Below are 27,878 nucleotides of genomic sequence, written 5' to 3' on the forward strand. Positions count from 1 at the left end.
ACTCTGGCCATTATTACATAGACTGTCATTTGAAAACAGTGAAAAAGAAATCTGTAAGGAAGGTTTTAGTTGAAAGTAAGTAATGTTGTACTTACCACTCACCCAATAGCAGAAGCATTTAGTTCTCAACTACACACACGAAAAAGAATGAAATCTTTTCTAGCTTTTGGAAAAAAATTCTTTGAAAAGCTAGAGTGCAAATAAACACACAAAAACACATACGAGGTTGGTTTGAAAAGTTCTCAGAATGGAATAGAAAAAAAGTACTTACATCACTGAAACTTTTTAATTTTCAGTGTAGTCTCCTTGTAGATTAATGCACTTTGTCTAGTGATGTTCCAGTGCCCTGATTCCATCTAGAAAATGAGTTTCCTCCAGGCCTGCAAAATAGTTGTCAACTCCAACTATCAGTTCTTTGTTTGAAGTGAATTTTCGTCCTCCAAGAAAACTGTTCAGTTTTGGGAAGAGATGTAAGTCTGATGGAGCAATATCCGGTGAACACCTTAGTTCATGTAATTTTGCCATGGTGGCGGCACATGTGGCTGGGAGTGCATTGTCTTGATGGAAGATGACTTTCTTTCTTGCTAAACTTGACCTTTTTTGCATATCTTTTGTTGCAATTTATCCAGAAAGTTAGCATAGTATTCTCCAGTAATTGTCTGCTCAGTGGGGAGATAATCTACAAACAGAATCCCCTTCGCATCCCAGAACAGTGATGTCATGACCTTTCCCAACAAAGGAATTGTCTTTGGTTTATTTGGTGCCAGGGAATTAGCAGGTTTCCACTCATTTGACTTGTTTTGTCTCTGGGGTATAGTAGTGAACCCAAGTTTCATCTGTGGTTGCAAACTGGCGCAAAAAATCTTGTCCGTTTCTCCTAAAATGGGCCAAACATTGTTCTGATATACCCATTCTCATGCGTTTCTGATCCAGCGACAAGAATCATGGCACCCATCTTACAGATAATTTTTCATTTCTAATTCTTCAGTTAAAATGTGATACACCCTTTCAGATGACATCTGGCAAGCGTGAGCAATTTCACGCACTTTGTCGGCGATCCTTCATGACCATTTTGTGCACTTTTGCTATGATTTCTGGAGTAGTAACACATCTTGGCCGACCGCTGCATGGATCATCATCTGAGCTATCCCGACCAGATTTAAATTCATTTGTCCACTTGGCAACAGTTGAATATGAAGGAGCAGAGCCCCCAGTGTATTCTGGAAAATCAGCATGAATTTCTTTGCTTTCGTACCTTTCTTTACAAAGTACTTAATCACTGCTCAGATCTCAATTTTCTCCATCTTCGCAAATAACTACGCAGGAATAACAACAGAGCGACGTCACCATCACAGCTCTCTTCGAAGAGCACTGACATGGCACATGTTTACAGGCGACAGGCCAATGAATATCACGTGAACAACTCGTTGCGCCAGCACTGACCTCTCGTGGGTACACAGTGCTCATTGTGTGTCAAGCCGACACAATATAGGTGCATAGGTGCACACTGTGTGTGTGTGTGTGTGTGTGTGTGTGTGTGTGTGTGTGTGTGTGTGTGTCCTAAATTATTTATGAAAAAGAAATCTGATTAACTACAACAATATGGAAAGTGTAGATTGCTAGTCACCACGTAGAGCAGGCACACAGTCACAGAAAGGTACTACAAAAAAGACTGCTCAAGTATTAAAGATTTTAGACAAAGTTCTTTTTCTACAGTAAATAACACAAAGGCCACTGTCCAGCCCCAAAGGAGCACTCCTTTCATGACTCAGTACCACCCAAGACTGATCCAACTGAATCACATTCTCCACCATGGTTTCAACTACCTATCATCGTGCCCAGAAATTAAGAATGTCCTACCCACCATCTTTCCCACCCTTTCCACAGTGGTATTCTGCCACCCACCAAACCTACACAAAATTCTTACCTTTCCCTACTCTAGCCCTGCTCCCAACCCCTTGCCTCATTTCTCGCATCCCTGCAATAGATCCAATGCAAGACCTGTCCCATAGATCCTTTGACTGCCACCTACTCCAGTCATCACTGGCATCTCCTGCACCATCAAAGGCAAGGCCACCCGTGAAAGCAACCATGTGATCTACCAACTAAGCGGCAACCACTATGTCACTTTTAACAGTTAACAAGCTCTCTATTCACATTAATGGTCATCGCCAAACTGTGGCCTAGAGACCTATTTGCTGAACGTGTTGCCCAGCATGATGTGCTTTACTGTAATGATCGTTTCACAGCCCTTGTCATCTGGATTCTTCCTATCAACATCAGATTTTATGAACTTTTTCCCCCTCCCAGCCAGACCTTCTCTTGTTCCTGTCTCCTACCTGCTTATTGCCTTCCTTGCTACCACTCCAGTACTAAACATGCCGTCTTCCCTGCCAGTGCACCTACAAGTACTTTCCCCTTCCCTATTTCTCTTTTCTCCCTTTTCTACATCTGCATCTGAATACATACTCCGCAAGTCACCATAGGATGAGTGGTGGAGGGTGCCCCCTACCACTGATTGTCATTTCCTTTCCTGTTCCGCTCGCAAATAGAGCAAAGAAAAACAACTGTCTATAAGCTTCTGTATGAGCCCTAATTTCATGTACCTTACATTTGTAGTCCTTAGGCGAAATGTTTGTTGACGACAGTAGAAGCATTCTGCAGTCAGCTTCAAATGTTATTTCTCTAAAATTTCTCTGTAGTGTTCCTCAAAAAGAATGTTGCTTTGCCTCCCAGGATTCCCATTTGCGTTCCCAAAGCATCTCTCTAATTCGTGCATGTTGTTTGAACGTACTGGTAACAAACCTAGCAGCCCACCTCTGAATTGCCTCGAAGTCTTCCTTAAGTCTGACCTGGTGTGGATCCCAAACTCTCGAGCAGTACTCAAGAAAAGATTGTACTAGTTGCCTTTATGTGGTCTCCTTCACAGATAAACCACACTTTCCTAAAATTCTTCCAGTAAACCAGAGTCGATCATTCTCCTTCCCTACCGTGTTCCTCACATATTTGTTAAATTTTGTATTGCTTTGCAATATTGTGCCCAGGTATTTTAATGATGTTACTGTGCCAAGCAGGGCACTGCTATTGCTCTGTCTGAACATTACACATTTGTTTTTCCTACTCATTCACATTAACTTACATTTTACTATTATTTAGAGCTAACTTTCATGCATCACACCAACTGAAAATTTTGTACAAGTCATCTTGTATTCTCCTACAGTCACTAAACTTCAACAACTTCCTGTACACTACAGCATTGTCAGCAAACAACTGCAGATTGCTGCCTACCCTGTCCACCAAATCATTTATGTCTATAGAAAGTAATAGTGCTCCTATCACAATTCCATAGGGCACCCCGTAACGATACCTCAGTCTCTGATGAACACTTACCATCAAAGACAACAGACTGATTCTGTTACTTAAAAAGTCTTTGAGCCACTCATATATTGGAAACTATTCCATAAGCTCAGTTCTTTGTCGACAGTCTGCAGTGGGGTACTGTGTCAAATGCTTTTTGTAAATCTATAAATGTGTAATATGCCTGTTGCCCTTCATCTGTAGTTCACAGTATATCATGTGAGAAAGGGACAAACTGAGTTTCAAGTGAACAATGCTTTCTAAAACCAAGCTGATTTGTGGACATAAGCCTTTCCTCGTCAAGTAAATTTATTATGTTCAAACTGAGAATATGTTCAAGAATCCTACAGCAAACTGTTGTTAGGGATATTGGTCTGTAATTTTGCAACCTTATATACAGGAGTCGCCTCTGCTTTTTCCCCGTCACTTGGGAGTGTGTTGTGGGCGAGAGATTTGTGATAAATGCAATCTAAGTAAGGCGCCAGGCCAACACTGTTGAGTACTTTTTGTAAAATCAAATTGGGGTTCCATCCAGACATGGATACTTGCTTGTTTTCAACTCTTTCAGTTGTTTCTTTACACCAGGGGTGTTTATTACTATGGCATCCACACAGGAGTCTATTCAGCTGTCAAATGATGTTATATTTGTATGATTGTCCTGCATGAACGATTTCCTAATGTGGCTTTTGTTTTGGTATCATCAGCTGCTGCACCAGACTGATTGACGAGTGACTGGATGGAATTATTAGAGCCACTTTATGATTTTACACAAGACCAGAATTTTTTCAGGTTCTCAGCCAGATCTTTTGCTGAGGTGTGATGGTGGTAGTTGTCATACACTTCGCACATAGATTTTTTCACAGACAATCAAATCTCTAATAAGCTTTGCCCATCATCATTTATGCGTTTTCTTCTGAACTGAGAGTGCAGCAGCCTTTGCTTCCTCAAATGTTTCCTGAGTTTAGTTTTTAAGCATGTCTTTCTCTTTCTTCAAACACTTACCAGGCACATATGTCTCGAGACAACAATTTACAATCTGTTTAAACTTTGCTCTTAATTCCTCTACGTCCATTGTACTGATGTTAATTCATTGCCTAAGTGAGATGCTAATGACCACTTATCTGCTCTTTCTAGAAGAAACGCTGCCCCTCCATCAGCCCCACCCCCATCCCGTTCCCACTGAGCCCTGCAGGATCTTCCAGGCAGTGCCAGCATCTCCTCACTCTTTTCCCCCCAGTTCCACACCTCGTGCTTCCTCATTAGCCCCACCACCCATCCCACCAGACTGCTGCCCATTCAGAGACAGTCATTTTCCAGTGCAGGAGGGAGGACTTTTATATTTTAGCAGTCTGTTTCACTGTGCCTGTCTGTGACTCAATGCCTTTTCTGTATGTGGGTCGTGACCATTGCTTTCCATACCATTATTCCGGCCTGGACTTTTCATTTTTTTTAATCTAATTAAGTAAATTTATTGTACAAAAATTTTTAGTATTATCCATGAATTTGATTGCATATAAGTAACAAATTGTCTATTATATCTGCAGAACTTGAACCAATTGTATGTGATATCAAAACCGGAGAAATTATAATTAGAGACATAATGCTTTAAAATCCTTGTAATATGACTCAAAATTTGCCAAAAAAAAAAAGTTTTATTGGTTTGTTTACTACTTAATAGGGTGCATATTTCAGATGCTTGAATAAAAGGAAAGGATTTAATTGTGTGTTGATAAGTTTGTAAGCACTGTGTGTATCCCAACTAAGTTGAACATTTTATTGGTTTTAGGAAAGATGAGAACAAGGGAAAAAGCTCAGAGGGACAGTTTGACATTGTATATCAATTATTTTTTCTTTTTTTCCTTTGCCTTTCACATATTGCTGTCACTAATGTAAATGCTGTATGTTTTGCATAAATGTTGTGATTATTGTTTTTATTTTCAGGAAAGCCTCAGTTCTAGTTTGCAAGTTATTATACACAAGCTTAGAAATGAAGCTAACAGGTGTATGCCGTATACTACACATGTTAAATGTTCAGAAATTTTAGAGACCCTGAAAACGAGAATGAAACAACAATCGAGGCAACTATTAACGTAAGTCTTCGAAATAATTATTAGTACAGAGCATAAAAAATGAGGGATAATGCTGTAAGGAACAGAAGATGAACAAAATTGAAAATGGTGACGCATTGTAGGTGTAGATTAAGTGATCAGTTGATTTTTTTTTTCTTTTAATTTCTTATGATGAAATCACAAAAGTGTTTCTCAGTGCTGTAAATGGTTTCAGCTAGTCAGTAATCAGTATCAAACTAAAATATTATACTGCAAATGGTAACTTAATGTTTCCATAGCATTATCAACATACTATATCAAACAAACTTATGTTGACAACGTAATAGGAATGTCACATCACCATTTGCAGTATGAGCTTTTAGTCTGATGGTGATCACTGGCTGATTGAAATTATTTACAGCATTGTGAAACACTTTTGTGCTTGTATCACAAGAAAATAGAGGAAGGAACAGCTCAAGTTTTCTCTCTTTGAAGATAGTTATCTGCACTGTGAGGAAAATTTAGGTGGCATACCCTGAAACGCGCTAACTGTCGACAAGTGCCAATTGGTACACAGTGTGATCACAGAACAGAATGACTACTAATCACATCCGCACTGCCTTAACTGATGGAACAGCTCTGTTGACAGTGCCAGCTCGATGTTGGATTACTGCACATTAATAGGCATGTCTGCACTGATGAAACAATGCTATCTGCTGAGGGCTGGACTGGTGGCACATGAGCCATTGTGTCAGCTACACTGACCAGGAACCACTAGCACCTCAGACTAATGGGCATGGGATCACTGTCACTGACATGCTGAGTGGCAGAATGCAACATTTGTGGAAGAGTCCCACTTGAACTCGTCCTACTGCGATTGCCATGTACATGTTACATGCTGCCGTAGTGAATGCAGTGGACCACACTTCATTGTTGTGACGTAGGGGGAAAATGCCAAATGTGACTGTTAGCTATAACGTGCAGTCTTGCCTTCTACATACTGAGGGCAGTCTGAATAGCATTCACTACATCAGGGAAGTTTTAGAGCCTAAGACACTATGCCTGTTGCAGGCAGCTCCACATGCCACCATTCAAAATGACTAAGCCTGGCCACACAGGGCAAAGAATTTGCAAGTCTTCTTCGAAAAATACTGTTTGTGCCTGCTTTCCTGGCCTGCACATTTACCTGATGGGTCATCTGTTGAACATGTTTGGGATATGGTATTTTGGTAACCTGTTCCTGCAACTGCTCTCAATTCTTCATGGAAGCACCTACAGACCACATGCCAAGGTGTTCCCCAGCAGCATATCCAGGCCCTCTTCAGTTCCATGCTACGACATTTAGAGGATCTGATTGCAGCAAGTGGCAACTTTACACAGTACTGAATTCTGACTCGAGTATATGTACAGTTCTGTAATTCATATGTATTACTCCATCCCTAATCAGTGACATAAACTTCATTGTAATCATATGTCTCTTTGTTGGTGTTGTAACTTACACCATGCTTTGTGCTGTTGCTAGGCTACAATAGAATGAAATTTTGTGAGTAGTCAACAAGCAGCTATTACATCTACATCTACATCTACATTTATACTCCGCAAGCCACCCAACGGTGTTTGGCGGAGGGCACTTTACGTGCCACTGTCATTACCTCCCTTTTCTGTTCCAGTCGCGTGTGGTTCGCGGGAAGAACGACTGTCTGAAAGCCTCTGTGCGCACTCGAATCTCTCTAATTTTACATTCGTGATCTCCTCAGGAGGTATAAGTAGGGGGAAGCAATATATTCGATACCTCATCCAGAAACGCACCCTCTCGAAACCTGGCGAGCAAGCTACACCGCGATGCAGAGCGCCTCTCTTGCAGAGTCTGCCACTTGAGTTTATTAAACATCTCCGTAACGCTATCACGGTTACCAAATAACCCTGTGATGAAACGCGCCGCTCTTCTTTGGATCTTCTGTATCTCCTCCGTCAACCTGATCTGGTACGGATCCCACACTGACGAGCAATACTCAAGTATAGGTCAAACGAGTGTTTTGTAAGCCACCTCCTTTGTTGCTGGACTACATTTTCGAAGGACTCTCCCAATGAATCTCAACCTGGTACCTGCCTTACCAACAATTAATTTTATATGATCATTCCACTTCAAATCGTTCCGCACACATACTCCCAGATATTTTACAGAAGTAACTGCTATCAGTGTTTGTTCCGCTATCATATAATCATACAATAAAGGATCCTTCTTTCTATGTATTCGCAATACATTACATTTGTCTATGTTAAGGGTCAGTTGCCACTCCCTGCACCAAGTGCCTATCCGCTGCAGATCTTCCTGCATTTCGCTACAATTTTCTAATGCTGCAACTTCTCTGTATACTACAGCATCATCCGCGAAAAGCCGCATGGAACTTCCGACACCATCTGCTAGGTCATTTATATATATTGTGAAAAGCAATGGTCCCATAACACTCCCCTGTGGCACGCCAGAGGTTACTTTAACGTCTGTAGATGTCTCTCCATTGATAACAACATGCTGTGTTCTGTTTACTAAAAACTCTTCAATCCAGCCACACATCTGGTCTGATATTCCGTAGGCTCTTACTTTGTTTATCAGGCGACAGTGCGGAACTGTATTGAACGCCTTCCGGAAGTCAAGGAAAATAACTTCTACCTGGGAGCCTGTATCTAATATTTTCTGGGTCTCATGAACAAATAAAGCTAGTTGGGTCTCACATGATCGCTGTTTCCGGAATCCATGTTGATTCCTACAGAGTAGATTCTGGGTTTCCAAAAACGACATGATACTCGAGCAGAAAACATGTTCTAAATTTCTACAACAGGTCTATACTTTTGAGCATCTGCTCAACGACCCTTCTTGAAGACTGGGACTACCTGTGCTCTTTTCCAGTCATTTGGAACCTTCCGTTCCTCTAGAGACTTGCAGTACACAGCTGTTAGAAGGGGGGCAAGTTCTTTCGCGTACTCTGTGTAGAAACAAATTGGTATCCCGTCAGGTCCAGTGGACTTTCCTCTGTTGAGTGATTCCAGTTGCTTTTCTATTCCTTGGACACTTATTTTGATGTCAGCAATTTTTTCGTTTGTGCGAGGATTTAGAGAAGGAACTGCAGTGCGGTCTTCCTCTGTGAAACAGCTTTGGAAAAAGGTGTTTAGTATTTCAGCTTTACGCGTGTCATCCTCTGTTTCAATGCCATCATCATCCCGGAGTGTCTGGATCTGCTGTTTCGAGCCACTTACTGATTTAACGTAAGACCAGAACTTCCTAGGATTTTCTGTCAAGTCGGTACATAGAATTTTACTTTCGAATTCACTGAACGCTTCACGCATAGCCCTCCTTACACTAACTTTGACATTGTTTAGCTTCTGTTTGTCTGAGAGGTTTTGGCTGCGTTCAAACTTGGAGTGAAGCTCTCTTTCCTTTCGCAGTAGTTTCCTAACTTTGTTGTTGAACCACGGTGGGTTTTTCCCGTCCCTCACAGTTTTACTCGGCACGTACCTGTCTAAAACGCATTTTACAATTGTCTTAAACTTTTTCCATAAACATTCAACATTGTCAATGTCGGAACAGAAGTTTTCGTTTTGATCTGTTAGGTAGTCTGAAATCTGCCTTCTGTTACTCTTGCCAAACAGATAAACCTTCCTCCCTTTTTTATATTCCTATTAACTTCCATATTCAGAGATGCTGTAACGGCCTTATGATCACTGATTCACTGTTCTGCACTTACAGAGTTGAAAAGTTCGGGTCTGTTTGTTATCAGTGTAGGTCCAAGATTTTATCTCCACGAGTCGGTTCTCTGTTTAATTGCTCAAGGTAATTTTCGGATAGTGCTCGCAGTATAATGTCACTCAATGCTCTGTCCCTACCACCTGTCCTAAACATCTGAGTGTCCCAGTCTATATCTGGTAAATTGAAATCCCCACCTAAGACTATAACATGCTGAGAAAATTTATGTGAAATGTATTCCAAATTTTCTCTCAGTTGTTCTGCCACTAATGCTGCTAAGTCGGGAGGTCGGTAAAAGGAGCCAATTATTAACCTAGCTCGGTTGTTGAGTGTAACCTCCACCCATAATAATTCACAGGAACTATCCACTTCTACTTCATTACAGGATAAACTACTACTAACAGCGACAAACATGCCACCACTGGTTGCATGCAATCTATCCTTTCTAAACACTGTCTGTGCCTTTGTAAAAATTTCGGCTGAATTTATCTCTGGCTTCAGCGAGCTTTCTGCACCTATAACGATTTCAGCTTCGATGCTTTCTATCAGCGCTTGAAGTTCCGGTACTTTACCAATGCAGCTTCGACAGTTTACAATTACAATACCGATTGCTGCTTGGTCCCCACGTCCTGACTTGGCCCCGCACCCTTTGAGGCTGTTGCCCTTTCTGTACTTGCCCGAGGCCATCTAACCTAAAAAACCGCCCAGTCCACGCCACACAACCCCTGCTACCCGTGTAGCCGCTTGCTGCGTGTAGTGGATTCCTGACCTATCCAGCGGAACCCGAAACCCCACCACCCTATGGTGCAAGTCGATGAATCTGCAGCCCACACGGTCGCAGAACCGTCTCAGCCTCTGATTCAGACCCTCCACTCGGCTCTGTACCAAAGGTCTGCAGTCAGTTCTGTTGACGATGCTGCAGATGGTGAGCTCTGCTTTCATCCCGCTAGCGAGACTGGCAGTCTTCACCAAATCAGATAGCCGCCGGAAGCCAGAGAGGATTTCCTCCGATCCATAGCGACACACTTCATTGGTGCTGACATGAGCAACCACCTGCAAATGGGTGCAGATGAGTTTGTGAAAATCTGAATTACTGCCATTTGGTGTGTACAAAATGACATTTTGTAGCAAAGCAAGCTGGGACACATTCCCATTTTGTTCTATTATTTGTCTCCTTAAATGATATTTTTCTTGCTTTCTTAATTATCATTAGTGTTAATGAGACACATGCCATAAGATAAAGCTGTCATTCTGTAATTCCGAGTATAAGTCTGTGCCCAACTTCGCTAAATTACATTAATTTGAACTGTTTCAAGCAACTAGTTTTGCTGAAGCTCAGTTCAGTTAGCCAACAGTAATTATTCCCTCTTCCAGTCACATTGTTGTCATGTAAACAGATGTAATTACTATATTACTGATGAAGTTAGGAAAATGATCCATAGAAATCCTTAAAGTATTCATGTAGCTAATTTCCAAAACATGGTAGGACAGTCAGCACCTAATTATTTTATAGGTAATTAACACTTTCCTGTATGGTATTGCTTATTCAGCTGTTTTGTCATCAAGGAGGCTTATTTCAGTCAAAACACTTATTGTAACATAAAGTTCAGACCAGAACTAATTTTTCTGCACTATTCAATTAATTTGAGGTGTAAAATTCTAATTGTGAATTATCAAAATTATGTATTTAACAATGTGAAACTTTATTAGCCATTTTTGCAAAACTATTTAAGCACTGGACCTGAAGCCATTTCAAGTCAGTCTGTTCCAAGATTTCAAATGTGAAACCTGTGTCAGTCAAAACAGTCGTAATTTACTTGTGCAGTAATGTGTTTAACTTTATATAAAACCTGACTGTGAATTAGAACTGTTAATATCATACGTGGATTAACTTGAATATGAAAGATAATCAGCACCTAGATTCCGTAACCTTGCCACCAAAGGTGCAACTTGATTTTAACTTCTAAGAAAAGTCTTACGGTGAAATGTTGGCAACTTTATATACTAAAATGATCATTTAAGTAAAAGCCCATGAAATGCAATCTTATGTAAAATTCTACAAGGTTGGCCAAACAATAGTTAAAATGCTCTACAGTACACAGATACCACGTCTCAAGATCATAGGCAATAATATCAAAGTTTCCAAAGAGCAAAACATATTTCAGGTATAGGCCGTTACACTCCAAGCAATAAATTTGTTAACGTACCAAATCTGACAAATATGACAGAGGCAGCTACTAACGTACGGTAGATTGATAGGGAGATTACCGAACAACCTGAACCGCAGGTTGCTCTAACCCAGACCCTACTCCACAAGGGAAAAACAGACCACCCAATTTATAAACTACTACCTTCCCACGGGTGGGCAAACAGAGAAGAATGGTGGGATGACCCCAAAGCAAAATGGCTGGTGACCTCACCAAGAAAACAAGTAGAATTTAACAAGAGTAAATCAAGCAAAATATCACCAATCTCTTAACTTCTAATAAACTGCGATTGCTTGAGAAGACCTGGCACAGCACCCCCAAGTCGCTCTCCTGAACCGTCCACTGCCAGCCACTTCAACAGACGCAGGAAGGCACACCGATCTCCCGTGTCACGGCGTCACAGCTCGCACTGGCCAGACTGATGATACGGGTTGTCTCCTGTTGCTCTCGTGTCGACCGCGAAGTCACTACCCCTCGCTATACGCCGCAGTCCACTGGACTCACATGGCGGCCTTACATGCGTCGACACTCAAGATGGACAAGTCATCTTGTGTCTCAGTGCACGACCGACCAACTGATTGATCCAACCGCCAATGACCATTGGCTGAACAAACTCGAGCAGACTGGCGGCCTAACGCACAGACTCAGATGCAGGAACAGACATACTAGCACTCCGAACGACAGACAGACACTAACTGCCTAACAAATGCAGACGAGAAACAGACTAGCAGGCTGGGGACAAGACTGACCCAGACTGACCAACCGGCGAGTCTATAGCGCCCCTTAAATGCACGTCAACAGTCAACCTTTCCCCTTTCCCACCAGAGGGAGACACCAAAGCTGCGACTGCCACAGCGGTGCCACCGCCAGAAACGGAGGGTGACTGCTTCACACTACGCGCTGCGGCGTGCTCTTCAAAACAGCAATTTTTACCACAGCTCAAACACAATTCCCAGAAGTGTTAAAAACTATCACACCTTCCATTCGATATACAAATCAAGTCGTCATGTATATTTTCAGATCAGCAACACTTAGATGAGGACATTGAATTTTTTCATTGACATCCTCTACTGGGTTCATTGCATGGCAATAAAGATGTAAAAAGAAATAAGTCTTGAATTGTAACATTGACTCAAGGTAGCCTGCACATTTGTGACGTGCCTCTGTTTTGTCCTCCACAGAAAATGTTTCAAAACAAACTAGAAGATCTTCAAAGTTTTTCAGTATTCTCAGGATACTAGAAGCTCGCATAGTCCATAGAGTCGGGCAAAGGGGTCGAAGACCAGCTTTGTTGCTGGCGCTCTCACAGCGTATGCTTCTGAAAAGTTCCATCCTTTTGTTGGACTCCCTTACGGTGTTTATTGAGTCCTTGGCTAAAGCCACAATATCTCTCATAAACGTAAGATGGCAGAGACTGTCTACAACTGCCAAGTCTAAACTGTGAGCAGTGCTGTGCACATAACGTGCTTTTGCTTGTATATCCAAAACTAACTTTTTTAGTCCTTTGAAATTACCTCTCATATTCGAGGCACCATCAGAGCACTGTCCTCTTAAGTTATCCATTGACAAATTAAGATGAGTAAAAACTTCTTTTAAAATACTAAACAGAGTTTGTGATTCAGTGTTGGGGGTCTCGTATAAGCCAATAAAGTCTTTGTTGATGATTATGGCATCATCGACAGTATGAATGCAAAATGACACTTATTCGTGAATCGAAGAATCACTTGTTTCATCAACCATAATAGAAAAATGTTCAGTCTTCTTCATTGAAACCAATACCTTTCTCAACACATACTTTCCTAGTAGATCAATGATCTCATTTTGAATATCATGGGACATCCACTTATACCCCGAACGCCCTAACCAATCTTTAAACTCAGGTGTGCCATTCTTTCGAAGTTCCAACAATTGAAAAAAATTTGAGTTTACATATTCGTGCCCTCTAATTGCTAGTCTATGTCGACATAGAAGTTGCACGGTAGTAAAAATTGTCTCAATAGCTAAACAGCCTTTATCATATCACTATCTAACTGTTTATTCAATTGGGAGGCCACACTTCGGTTGTTGTTGTTGTTGTTGTTGTTGTTGTTGTTGTGGTCTTCAGTCCTGAGACTGGTTTGATGCAGCTCTCCATGCTATTCTATCCTGTGCAAGCTTCTTCATCTCCCAGTACCTACTGCAGCCTACATCCTTCTAAATCTGCTTAGTGTATTCATTTCTTGGTCTCCCTCTACGATTTTTACCCTTCACGCTGCCCTCCAATACTAAATTGGTGATCCCTTGATGTCTCAGAATATGTCCTACCAACCGATCCCTTCTTCCAGTCAAGTTGTGCCACAAGCTCCTCTTCTCCCCAATTCTATTCAATACCTCCTCATTAGTTATGTGACCTACCCATCTAATCTTCAGCATTCTTCTGTAGCACCACATTTCGAAAGCTTCTATTCTCTTCTTGTCTAAACTATTTATCGTCCACGTTTCACTTCCATACATGGCTACACTCCATACAAATACTTTCAGAAACGACTTCCTGACATTCAAATCTATACTCGATGTTAACAAATTTTTCTTCTTCAGAAACGCTTTCCTTGCCAGTGCTAGTCTACATTTTATATCCTCTCTACTTCGACGATCATCAGTTATTTTGCTCCCCAAATTGCAAAACTCCTTTACTACTTTAAATGTCTCATTTCCTAATCTAATTCCCTCAGCATCACTCGACTTAATTCGACTACATTCCATTATCCTCGTTTTGCTTTTGTTGATGTTCATTTTATACCCTACTTTGAGGACACTGTCCATTCTGTTCAACTGCTCTTCCAAGTCCTCTGAGGGGCTCAGGCCACCACAGGCCCTATGGAGTCTGTGCCTGTGGTTGCAAAGGCAGTTCCGTTAATGGTCATCTTGTAGTTACCTTACAATCTCATGACTGAATAGGGTTTGTTTCTGCTCTTCCTTTCAAATCACTCATATAATTCTTTCTAGTCTGGCAGGATGAAGTGTTGTTTACATACATTCATATAATTGCGGTCTCCTTTGCCCTTATTACTACCAGAAATATCCAGAATGAAATTTCATTCTGCAGCAGAGGTGAGCTGATTTGAAACTTCCTGCTATATTAAAACAGTGTGTTGGTCTGGGCTTCAAACCAGGGACTTTTTCCTTTCATGGGCAAGTGCCCTTCCAACTGAGCTATCCAAGTGTGACACAACTGGTTCTCACAGCTCCACTTCCGCCAATGTTCCAGATTTCATAGAATTTCTCCTGCATACCGTGGAAGATTAGCACTCCTCGAGGTAAGATATTTTAATCTTTATTTGTCCATAATAACTTTACAGTCTTGAACATTGTCAGTTTGTGTAAATTTACAAAAATATCTACCCATACATATAATGAATACAGACAACAAGTAGCACATTATATACTATTATATTAACATTTACCCCCATTAATATAACGAGGTATAAAAAATTAGAATCGTCAATAATGGTGTTCAGAAATCTTTGAGTGAATGTAAACGTTTTTCATTTAACAACTGCTTCATTTTGCCTTAAAAAAGATTTCCCTGAATTTGCATTATATTATTTGGCAACCTGTTGTAGAATTGTCTTCCAGCTTCAAGTGGATTGAGATTTCTAGCTCCTGTATTAGTCATCAGTACCCGATGATGATGACATCTGGTTCATGTATTGTAATTATAAATGTCTCTATTAATTGCTGTCAGTTCATCATTATCTTGTACAAACTTAATAGAGACGGCTTAGCCATAACTGAGGGGATTGTTTCCAGAAAGAAAACCGATTGGAATTCCAATCTTGCACACAGTTTTAATGTGCTAGGAAGCTTCAACTGAAATATCATTTTTTTCCTCATTGCGTGATCACATTGATGGTAAGAGAAAGCCATTTCAGAATGAAATGAAAGCAAAATTATGGTCATACAAATATCTCTTCATGAAAAGATTGCTAGTGTTGTTTGACAAAATGAGCATTTGTAAATAATGTTTGTTTCACAAAGTTTTGAGGAATTCCTGAAATTAAAGTTGTGACTAAATTTTTATATGAAATTGTGGTTTGGGAACTATATGACAGTTTTGTATGTATGTTTTTTGTTATTTCCATGTTTTATTCAGTGAAACTTTATTTTCCATTACAGGGAACAGATGAGAACCGAAATGCAAGATGTCCTCAGAAAACTTAACAGCAGTCCTGGCAGAACAGCCGTTCCTTTCATAGTGCATTTTCTGCAGTGCTCTTCATTTCAAGAGGACATTCCTCTCCAGAAGGCAACGAAGCTGTGCAGCAGCATTCCAGTGCTCCTGCTCGCAAGAAGTGAGGGCATGATTAAAGCCAGGTGTTGTGTTCCTGAGGTCAGTGTACTCTTTTTCACATTTGTGGCATCGGTGGAGATAATGGTGGAATATGGATGGCATACCTTCGCAATTCATTATTCATCACATAGTTGACGAACAATGTACTTTGAGATGTGTTACCTTGTTTTAAGCAGAATACATCTTTTAACATTATTGAGCTTTTGTCTGCTTGTCAGATATACAATGACGAGGCTAAACATTGTGACCACTCTCCATTGTATGTTTGACTGCAGCCTCCTGACGAGCTAAGGAAAGGACAGGGTGACCCAAAAGTCCATTAACATTTGAAGAGGCACTAATTCACAGAACAATACAGGTAGAGAGATAAAAATTGACACATATGTCTGATATGAGTTGAGGTTTTATTGGAACTGAAAACGAGTGCAAAAATTGGTCAACAGATGGCACTGAACAGCAACACATCAATGATGCCACACGAGAACCTTGTATATTATGAGCTGTAGTGAGACAGAGTGGCAGATGCACCAGCAGTTACGGCATGTTGACTTTACCAGAAAACGCACTGTTAGTTAACCTTCACTACCAGACCAGAGAATCCACTACAGGAATCTTACAGTCCTTTCACTGTAAGAAGGAGATTTGAGTTGGTAAAGGTCCTGTGACAAGAGCTACTATGAAGAAAATGATCACAAAATGGAAGCCAAGGGTTGTTTAGATGATCGGCCCCATAGTGGGCGAACAGACACAAGTTATATTGCTGCTCATTCAGTTCAGACCAAAATGTAGACATAAGCATGCTCATCTCTGTACGGTGAAGTCATCACTCGCGAAGTCACATGTCGCCCTGGAATTCCTAGCACTACCGTTTGGAGAGCACTAAGGTATACCCTCCAACACTATCAGCACGAAATCCAGGGTCGTCATGAATTGTCAGCCATCAATGTTTGACGTGCAGAGCGTTTGCAGTTTGAGCACTTCACAAAATGGGAGAAGATGACAATTGGTTGTCTAACATATTGTGGACCAACAAAGCCCATTTGACACTCTGAGGTCTGTCAACACCACAGTACAGAATCTGGTCTGCTGGAAATCCCAGAACTGTTGTGGAAACACCATTATATGATGAGAAAGTTGCTGTGTGGTGTGTATGTATCACATCACTTGTGATTGGACCCTTTTGCTACAAATGTGAAAGATATCTTGTGCACATCATTTAGTGCGGATCATGTGCTGAGCTGCCACTTTCATTGTGCTTGGCCTCTGTTCCCCAGACCTCAGTCCATGTGATTGGTTGTGGGGTTACCTGAAGTCGCAAGTCTCCTACGGGGTTACCTGAAGTGGCAAGTCTACCATGATCGTTCGACCTGATTAGAGATTCTAGAAGACAACATCCAATGGCAATTTCTCACCATACCTACTGATATGCTGTATAGTGCTGTTCGTCATTTTGTGCCCTTTTTTGGTTTCAGTAAAATGTCATGTCACTGTAAGCATGTGTGTCAATTTTTTACCTCTCTACCTACATTACTCTGTGAAGTACTGATTTTCTAATGTTAATGGACTTCTGGTCACCTCATATATAAGCAGAGCAGAGGTAAATGAGGAGTCATTCTAACAACAACATGACATGCGAATTGAGCATCTCAGAAATGGCGTAGCTGGTTGGCTGATTGTGTGCCTCTGACATGAGCATTTATGGAAAGAGGTTGAAGAGTGTGAAACCACAAGTAGGCAAAAAGATGTTGGATGTCTTCACCTCGTCACAGAACATAAAAGTTTGAGTCTTGTCCACTCTGCTCTGCTGAGGAGGACGGGCAGTAATCTGTCGCAAATCTAATGACAAAGCACAATGCTGGAGCAGGCACAAGGGATTTGGAGCACACCATTCATAAACAGGCTTGAATGTGAGAAGTTGGAGCAGATGACCCCTGATTATTCCCCTTATTGACATAAAGACAATTTAAATTACAATTTCAGGGGGCTTGGGATCTTCAAAATTGGACTGAGGGTGTATGGAAATGTGTTGACTTATTATGCCAGGTCGATGTGAAACATTCTCTGCTAGTCCCTTTTCCATTTTGCGTTAATTTGACTTGTTTTTATTTATTTATTTATTTTTTAGTGTCAAACGAAACAAAATACATCAGTTGATCATGAGAGAAAATAACTGATGTCCAAATCATAACCAACAATGCTCCTTAAAGAAACTGCCTGTAACATGTGCCAGAAGTCTAACTGGAATGCATGGCTTTACTTTGTTTCTGCATCGTAGAAGTCCAATCGTGCATCCTTGACCTGTTAAACTCATCTGATTTTGCCTGCAGCCTGTGGTGCTCCCGCAACATGCAGTGAAGCTAAATGTTGCAAGTTGTGTTGGCAACACCGATCGTGGATTACATCAGCATTTCTTCTTACTTGTCTCCCCTCTCCACTACAGCCTAAAATATTCTGTTAATTCTGTCAACACCTGTGGTGCAAACCATCTTTTGAGCCTCATATAACTTCTTCAGTGACATCAAATATCAATAGGAAGAAAACGGGATGAAGTTAAGCAGGACATTGAGTAAGAACTTAGAATCGAACTAAGTGTTACTAGTAAGAAATGTAGAATTGGAGAACTCTTAGCATTGATGTTGTGAGTTTTCTACGAGGGCTACAAGTTTATGATGATGTAGAATCATGAAAAAAATAAAATCCGTTAATGTACTCATAAAATCAAAGTTTCAGTGTATGTTGTCAAGGCTTGGTGTCATCCAGTTTTGTAGGTGTACATGAGTTACAGCAATTGCACAAAGTTACAAATGCTTTGATCAGAATTCGTAGAGTTCATGCAGCTGTAACTTTGTACTCTCGACCTGACAGTACTGATACTCTAGAGAGAGAGTTATTTGTGCATGAATTTACACCATTAACGTGCCACAACTCTACTGTGATTTGCAGCATATAGCATTTGCTACCTCCCACATTGGACTTCTAATGACAGGATAGTATAGGAATTGATGGCATTTAAGAATCCGATATTCTCCCAAAACAAAAATTATAAAATAATCTCCCTGTCACAGCCAAGTGGTCAACACCACGAATAAAATCACAACACTGAGGCAATAAACACTAGAATAGTGGAAGCATCCAACTTACCGACATGACTTGTAGTGATGGCATTACGCCTGGCATAAGCTTCGTGCATTGTTGGATATCATCTAAGTCTACATAAGTTGTCACAAATCAAAAGGTACTTTGGCAACACAAAGCAAATTCACAACATAACTTGCTGAGATATTGACGTAATATGCTCAAAAACAAAGCTTATTATGCCACAACTGTGTAGGTGTCTGACTGCTCCAACTCTCAGTTGCGTTCTTCCTTAACTGCTGCTCCTCCTGGGCTTCAGTGATGTCACACCGCCGACTTCAAGAATTGTTAATACGGATAATGTTCTAATAAATTGCATTGATTGTTCCATGGGAGACACACTCTGACCTGTATCTGACAGAATTTCTCCAGTTCCCTAATGATAACAATTCATAACTGTGTCATGCACTGCTTTGCTTCTGTCATTTTACTCTGCCTCCACTTGGGCAAACAACATGTTTTTTCCTTAACGTACAGTTAGTATAACTCTACCAACTTTCGAAAATTCGTGACAGCAAGGACTGAGCACACGTCAAATGTAACTTGCATTTTTCCGCTCAACACTGCCCTGCTACTTGACAGTGGTGGCCCACACTCACTGTGCCCTGTATGAGTTTTTATACCTGATTATTTTATTAATTTGTTGATGAGAAGGGAGAAGAGCATGCATGGTGGACAGACATACCACTGCTACGTTTCAAATGGTCGTGTGCAGAACACCTACATAATGGCTTGTAGCAAGACCTGTCATCATCATGATGACATGATGGTGATGGTGATGTGTATGTGATGGTCTCCACGAGACATCAAAAGTGTTGAACTGTTCTTTAGAACTTGTGGAGATTAGTTGAAAGTGCGTCCAAGAGGTTGATTGAATGTGGGTCGAAGGGGTGTGTGTGTGTGTGTGTGTGTGTGTGTGTGTGTGTGTGTGTGTGTGTGTGTGTCACTCATTGGTGTCCCAAATGTGCTCAATAGCCTGTGTGAAAGGGGGCAGGGGGCACCACAAGAGCATTCTTGTATGTGTGGAGTGGTCTTTGTTTTTTTTTTTTTAAAAAAAAAAAAAAAAAAAAAATTCAGATTCAGTTCAGGAGTGATGGGAGTGGTGCACTGTTTTATTTAAGTCATCCAACTAAAAAATTTATGCATATGTTCAGAAATGAAGTTCTCTGCAGATGTAACAGGGACCAACTTTTTGTGTGTTTACACCTTGCTTGTGAGAATACCTCCATCACTTTGCAGAACAGTGCCTTTCAGTAAGCAAGATGCACCACCCTTTGTGGTTTTTCACATATTTGGCATGTACCAGTGTGTCTATGTGACATTTTTGATAAGTCAAGTGTCAGATAGTGATGTTCTCGGCTGGGGCTTATCCCTTTGCCCTGTGCTGACATGTAGTGAGCAGAGGTACACGAGTGACACAGTCGCTTCCTCAGCAGATAGGGCAGAGGTGGCTTGAACTATTAATTGCTTGCCAGTTGTTTGTTAGAATATAGTTGGTATGTGATTTCCTGCACTGGCCACAGTCTTTCCGCAGTGGATAGCAGATTGCTTTCAGCTTATTAGTATACATGGAAGTAATTGCCTGCAGTTGCATTTTGCCCAAATACAGTTATGGTACACCTTACAGCACATGTAAAACCCAGTGCTTGCACAGTCTCAGACATGGAGTGTCCTGTTGCCACACTTCTACTTTAACAGCATGAGAGTTGCATCAGGTACATGTGACCAGAATTCTAATTGCTCAATTTGTATCTTCTATAGGTGATGTCCCCCTAACAGAAGACCACACACAGTTGAGTTTCTGTTTATGATTTGGCACTGGAATGAGAAATGTGTAGGTCTACTTTTCCTGTAATGAGTACATAAATTCTTTTAAAGGATGCCATTAATTTATTCAAGTCTGCTGCCAGCCCCATTGGAGTCTGTCTTTTCCTTTCTAGCAGAAACCAGGAAAAGCAGTACTACCATACAAGCCCATGCTGAGATAAGCCAATGAAACGTGGAGACACTTTCATGTCTTAGCTCGCAACTACAACACAGTATGCTGCCCAACAGCAGGTCTTAAGACATATTGCACGTGTGGCTACTTTTAATTCATTTACTCATGAGTATATATATTTATGGAAGTAGTTAATTAAGTAGTCCTAACAGCTGTTATATATGAGCTGCTTTCCAAAAGTTCCCAAAACTGGAATTTTGCATGCAAATGGTTATGGGCACATTGAAGTACTGCAGTGAGTCTCCCCATATATCGTTCTTGAATCCTTTTCGCCACTGACTGCAAGCCAGACAGTTTGATTAGTTGTTAGTGAGTATATTTCCATTTGTGTCTTTCCGTGAGTTTGTGGGCTTTCAGTGACTGACCTGAAATAGCAGTGTGTCTTCACAAAGTTTTGTTGTAAACTTGAGAAAAGCACCAAATGCTGCAGCAAGCGTTTGAAGACCTAGCTGTAGGCCAGACACAAACATGACTGGTATAAGCATTTCAGAAATGGACAATCATCAACTGATCATGATGGTGAGGACCTCAACCGCTCTGGTTGACCGTAAACTGGCATCACATGACAAAGTGTCCAGAAACTGAGGGATCAAATTCTGAAAGACTGTATTTTCCAGCTGTTAGACATAATAAATGATTAAAACTGAATGTGTTTAATAAAAATTAATGTTGCCACTGGAGTTCCCATACTAGTAACATACTTCTCTATTGTCAACTCCCATATTAGACATGGCCAATATTATGCATCTATTTTATTGATAATTGCAGATCTCCAAAACAGTTCATAGGACATAGTATGAAGGCTTTCACGACCGGATGACATATCTTCTGGTAAACCTTGCGGGATGTAAGGTCGTGGTCCACGAAACTCTTCAGCTGAAGAGTTTCATGGACCACGACCTTACATCCCGCAAGGTTTACCAGAAGATAGTTCATAGGACAACTAAAGCAATTACCAAACCTATAATTTATGTTGACTTTAAATACCTATTTGCAACAGTTATTTAAAAAGTCTCTGGTTTAAGTAACTGCCTTTCAATTGGAGAAAGTGGGAAACTAATGTGATTGAAAATAAATTGGACCAGATTTTGTTATATTGTGGAGATCTGAACATTTTCTGAGGAGCATTTTCATGCATGTCATTTCAATGACATTCAGTTGATGGTACTATTAGATGGTCCTATTAAAGGACAGTACTGACACTGCAGTGTAAGCAGCTTGCACCAATTCAGCATTATGGAGTAAAATTCACAGGATGCAAGGAATTTTACTGCATTTGAAGCTTTGGTGGGCTAACTACACTTTGCAGTGTCCTTTCCTAGATCTGCCCATATGTGTAGTTCACTTGAGCTGCCCCAACTAGTTTCTTCATGGCTGTTGTTCAGTGAACACAAGACATTTCAGTGAAATAAAGAAGAAAAATGAGTAGTTCTGCAATACAGTTTCTCTGAAAGGAAATGCCTCCAATCTTTGAAAGAGACCCTCCACATTGCCTTGCCATATTATGTGCTTCAGGGATGAATCGTGACTGACGTGTGTTGTACCATGATATAAAAGGATTCTTAGACCTGCAGTCATTTGTAACTTACATAATTAAAGTAACAAAGCTGTGTTATTTGAGGGTGTGACATGCCTTTATATATGAGTATATAGCACATCATTTATTTTATGTGATTGGATAGATAATAAAATCTACACACAAAGCGGCGGCAGGAGAAAACACACACAAAGAGGTTTAACTTACGCAAGCTTTCGGAGCCAGTGGCTCCTCCATTCCGGCAGAAGAGTTGAAGGGAAAGGAAGAGGGGTGAAGGAAAAGGACTGGAGAGTTTTAGGCAAAGGGGCACAGTTCGCAAAAGTCACCCTGAACCCCATGTCAGGGGAGACTTACTGTATGGGATGAGAAGGGAAGACTGATTTTTGGGGGACTGCTCGGGACAAGATTTGAAAACATGTGAGCTTAAAGGTGGAAGACAGGGTAATATGCAAGACAGAGATTACTGTTAAAAAAATTGTGTACTAGTTAATAAGAGTGAAAAGCTAAGCATGTTGTACGTAACAGAGGTGAGAGGGGGGACAGCGAAAAATAGGTAGGTCAGAAAGTGAAAGATGTAGAAAACTAAAATGGTGTGAAGGAAGGAGTAGCTACTGTGAAGAAATGCCGAGATGGAAGGAATTAACGTAAATGAAGGCCAGGTGGCTGGTGAGAACCAAGGACATATTGTAGCGCTTGTTCCCGCCCGCAGAGTACAGAAAAACTGGTGTCTGGGGGAAGAATCCAGATGGTGTGTGTGGTGAAGGAGGGACTGAGGTCACGACTGTCATGCTGCAGAGCATGCTCTGTGACAGGATATTGTGTGTTGCTAGTGTACAGGCTCTGAGCCATTTATCCTAACTGATAACTGTGTGATAATCATGCCGATATAAAAGGCCAAACAGTTTTTACATAACAGCTGGTTTATGATGTGTCATTTCACAGGTGGCTCTTCCTTTGATAATATATTTTTGTCAGTTATAGGGCTGTTATAGGTGATGTTAGGAGGGTTCATAAGGCAAGTCTTGCAGCAGGGGTGGTCACAGGAGTAGAAGCCATAGGATAGGGAGATGGGCTCAGAAGGAGTATAGGATCTGACAATGATATTGCAGAGATTAGGAGGGCAACTAGGTGTGGTCAGCAAAACCTCAAGACAGAATGTATCTCATTTCAGAGTATGATTTTAGGAAGGCATGGCCATGTCAAAATAGCTGATTAATACATTCAAGACCCAGATAAAAGTGAGTGACAAGTGGTGTGCTCTGAAGTTGGTTTTTGGAGGGATCAGCAGTATCAGGATTGGTTGTAATGACCCAGAAATCTGCTTTTGTACTAGGCTGGTGGGGTAACTACATACAGTGAAGGCTGAGGTGAGAAGATTAGATTAGATTAGATTAGTACCTGTTCCATAGATCATGAATACGACACTTCGTAATGATGTGGAACGTGTCAGGTTCATAAAAGGTGTCTATACAAGATAATACATTACACAAAATATTACACAACACTTAATATTTTTTTGTGGGGGTTGAGGAAATCACCCACTTATTATATCCAAAAATGCATCTAATGAGTAGAAGGACTTGCCATTAAGAAATTCTTTTAATTTCCTTTTAAATGCCATATGGCTATCTGTCAGACTTTTGATGCTATTAGGTAAGTGACCAAAGACTTTTGTGGCAGCATAATTTACACCCTTCTGAGCCAAAGTTAGATTTAACCTTTAGTAGTGAAGATCATCCTTTCTCCTAGTGTTGTAGCCATGTACACTGCTATTACTTTTGAGTTCGTTCGGATTGTTAATAACAAATTTCGTAAGTGAATATATATATTGTGAGGCTACAGTGAAGATCTCTAGCTGTTTAAATAAGTGTCTGCAGGATGATCTTGGATGAGCTCCAGCAATTATTCTGATTACACGCTTTTGTGCAATGAACACTCTTTTACTCAATGATGAGTTACCCCAGAATATGATGCCATAGGAAAGCAGAGAATGAAAATAGTCATGGTAAGCTAATTTACTCAGACGTATATCGCCAAAATTTGCAATGACCCTAATAGCATAAGTAGCTGAACATTTCAGCAGATCCTCAGTGTGTTTTTTCCAGTTCAACCCCTCATCAATGCATACACCTAGAAATTTTGAATATTCTACCTTAGCTACCGATTTCTGATCGAAGTCTATACTTATCAATGGTTACATTCCATTTACTGTGTGGAACTGTATATACTGTGTTTTTTCAAAGTTTAATGAGAGCCCGTTTGCAGAGAACCACTTAATGATTTTCTGAAAAACATTGTTTACAATTTCACCATTTAATTCTTGTCTGTTGGGTGTGCTAGCTATACTTGTATCATCAGCAAAAAGTACCAGCTTTGCATCTTCGTGAATATAGAATGGCAAGTCATTAATATATATTAAGAACAGCAGAGGACCCAAGACCGAACCTTGTGGCACCCCATTCTTGATTATTCCCCAGTTTGAGAAATCACCAGTTTTTTGCATATTATGTGAACTGCTTATTTCAAGTTTCTGCACTCTTCCAGTTAGGTATGATTTAAACGATTGGAGCACTGTCCCATTCATACCACGGTACTGGAGCTTATCTAGAAGTATTCTATGATTTACACTATCAAAAGCCTTTGATAGATCACAAAAAATCCCAACGGGTGACTTCCGGTTACTTAGGGCATTTAATATTTCATTAGTGAAAGTATATATAGCATTTTCCATTGAAAAACCCTTTTGGAAACCAAAGTGACATTTTGTTAAAACTTTATTTTTACAAAGGTGTGAAGCTACTCTACAATACCTTACTTTTTCAAAAATTTTGGATAAGGCAGTCAGAAGAGAGATTGGGCGGTAGTTGTTGACATCAGACATATCCCCTTTTTTATGCAGTGGTTTAACAGTGACATACTTCAGTCTATCTGGGAACATACCCTGCTTCAGAGAGCTATTACATATGTGGCTAAGAATCCCACTTATTTCTTGGGAACAAGCTTTTATTATCCTGCTGGAAATGCTATCAATTCCATGTGAGCTTTAATTCTTGAGAGAGTTTATTATCTTCTTAATTTCAGCAGGATAGGTGGGTGGAATTTCAATTGTATCAAATGGTGTGGGTAAGGCCTCTTCCATTACCTGCCTTGCTTCTTCTAATGAACATTTAGATCCTATTTTCTCTATAACATTTGAAAAATGATTATTCAAAATGTTTTCAACTTCCGGCTTGTTGTTTATCAAGTTTCCATTCGCTTTGATGGTGATGCCATCATCCTGTACTCTTGGTTGCCCTGGCTCCCTTGTAATAATATTCCAAATTGTGGTGTATTGTTGTAAATAATCTGCATCCGAACATATATGTTTGCCCTTGAATGCCAAGCCTGTATGGGAGGGAATGTTTGACATGGAAAGGGCAGCATCTGTCAAAATGTAAGTACTGTTGTTCATTAGTAGGTTTATTGTGGACAGGTATGGCAGTGTACAAAGTTCTTGAGCGCCGTCCTCCCTACCTTAATCTTGCTCTTGTGCCTGCATTGCATCCATGTATGAAGACTTAACTGAAAGGACAATAATTTTCTATGAAGCCTCTTACAGGTATTCAAATCATTATACAATGATGTTGATGACGACGACGACGACGACGACTCTTAATACTCTTATAAGACATTCACTGTAGAGTCTACTATGAAAGTTTTAATTTCAAAATCATTATTGGTCTTTCTTTTTTTTTTTCAGGGTGTGGCAAGTGAAAAATTCAATGCTCAGCTGTGGATGCAACCCGTTATGGCTACTTTGAAAGGTCAAGGCTTTGTGCCCCGTGGACAAAATCCAAGTAATGTATACAATATGAAAGGAAAAAATATTCCTCTCAACAAACAGGATGCTGCAATCAATATAGCTATGCAGGTGGCAACTGAATTTGCAGAAAATGCCCTCAGCAGTGTAAGCTATCGTAAAAGAATGTGATACAAGATACAGCCACTGACCACTGAAGAACATCTTATATAAGTGTCATGTACATTCTTATTTATTTATTTGTATGTTTGTTGCAGACTAAATAAAACTTACTGTATATTTTGACTACAGTTGTTATTTCACAGTAAAAATCATATTTTAGACTGTTCTCAATACTAATGAGTGTGGTTACTACACAGTTACACTGACCCATATGGAACAGATAAAGGAAAGAAAGAGCTGTCTTAAACCTTATTATTTATTGGCAGGCAGATGAAGAAGACTGCATCATCCACACGTTGATAGCACCACAAAGGAGGAACAATTGAATGTATCATGAAAAGAATAGATTTGTTACTCATCACATACAGGTGATTGAGGAAAGCAGTTTGTTGGGTTTAGAAGAGGAAAGCAGTTTGTTGGGTTGAGAAGGATCAGGTGAAGCAAATGCAAGAGACTGTGTTCAGGTTCTGGAGGAATGTGGATAGGGTATCCACAGATCACAAAAACATTATCAGTGAATCTGAACCAGGTGTGGGATTTGGGATTCTGGGTGGTTAGGAAGGATTCCTCTAAATCAGTGGGTCCCAACAGTAGTCCACCCATTACCCACATATGTTGTGCTTTGTCCTGTACATCACTGATGATAAAAGTGAGACATATAGGTAATAAATGCTAAATATCTCACAAAAATGTTTTTTCCAAGTTGTAGATAGTACCTGCAGTAGTTCAAAAATTGATTCATTACTCGCTTTGAAACAGATAAATGAATTGACAGCATGACACAGTAGTACCTACATAAGGGCTACTATAGTGTTTTACCCAGTTTAATTATTATTATTATGATTATTATTAGTAGTAGTATGGTTGGACACATATCATTAACAGCCTTAAGTTGTCAAACTTCTGCCAGTTCACAAGAAAGGAATGAAGCAATGAAGTACCGGGTAGTTGTAAATAAACTTTCCCTATTTAACACATTACAACATGGAAACTAATTACTGTGCGAGTACCAAACTTGGCAGCATTAATGTCAAGGACATGGGGAAGAGAAATAATGCAGAATCAATTAAATTGAAACCCTTTTAATGTGCTGCTATGGTGCATCATACCATTACATACCAGTACCACTACTGCTGCGGAAGGGGCTCAATATGGTGCCCATTAGTGTCCAGAAGAGTCTGAAAGCACAGGATTGCATCCTACACAGCAGAACAAAGCATGTCCATAGGTATGTTGGCTACCTCTCTTTGTATGCTGTGCTTCAGATCAGCAAATGTGTGAATGTTCCCCTGGTAAACCCTGTCCTTCAGGTAGCCCCACAATCAGCAATCACAGGGTGTGAGAAGGTGATCATGACAGCCAAGCATTTGGAAACAATAGGCGGATAATTCGATCATTTCCAAATGTGTTTCAGAGAAGCAGGTGAACTTCACGAAAGACGTGCAATGGGGCCCCAACTTGTATGAAAACTGTTGAGTTCAGTGCGTCTCTCTCCTGTAAGGTGGGTATGACATACTGGCAAAGCATATCACAGTAATGCTGGCCAGTCACACTGTACGTCA

At 40.5% G+C, this 27,878-nt stretch overlaps 1 protein-coding gene across 1 annotated transcript in view; it reads left to right on the forward strand.

The window, feature by feature from the left end:
• The window catches only part of LOC124711736 (alanine--tRNA ligase, mitochondrial), an 89,355-nt gene extending 62,916 nt beyond the window's left edge, over nucleotides 1-26,439 (forward strand). Inside the window, exons 11-13 of the mRNA XM_047241948.1 lie at nucleotides 5,299-5,447; nucleotides 15,510-15,723; nucleotides 26,095-26,439. Coding sequence (XP_047097904.1) covers nucleotides 5,299-5,447; nucleotides 15,510-15,723; nucleotides 26,095-26,325 — 594 coding nt within the window. The 3' untranslated portion in view covers nucleotides 26,326-26,439. The remainder of the gene's footprint in view (nucleotides 1-5,298; nucleotides 5,448-15,509; nucleotides 15,724-26,094) is intronic.
• The last annotated feature ends 1,439 nt before the right edge of the window (nucleotides 26,440-27,878 follow it).

This window comes from Schistocerca piceifrons, chromosome 8 (genome assembly GCF_021461385.2).
Source record: "Schistocerca piceifrons isolate TAMUIC-IGC-003096 chromosome 8, iqSchPice1.1, whole genome shotgun sequence".
Classification (NCBI taxonomy): domain Eukaryota; kingdom Metazoa; phylum Arthropoda; class Insecta; order Orthoptera; family Acrididae; genus Schistocerca; species Schistocerca piceifrons.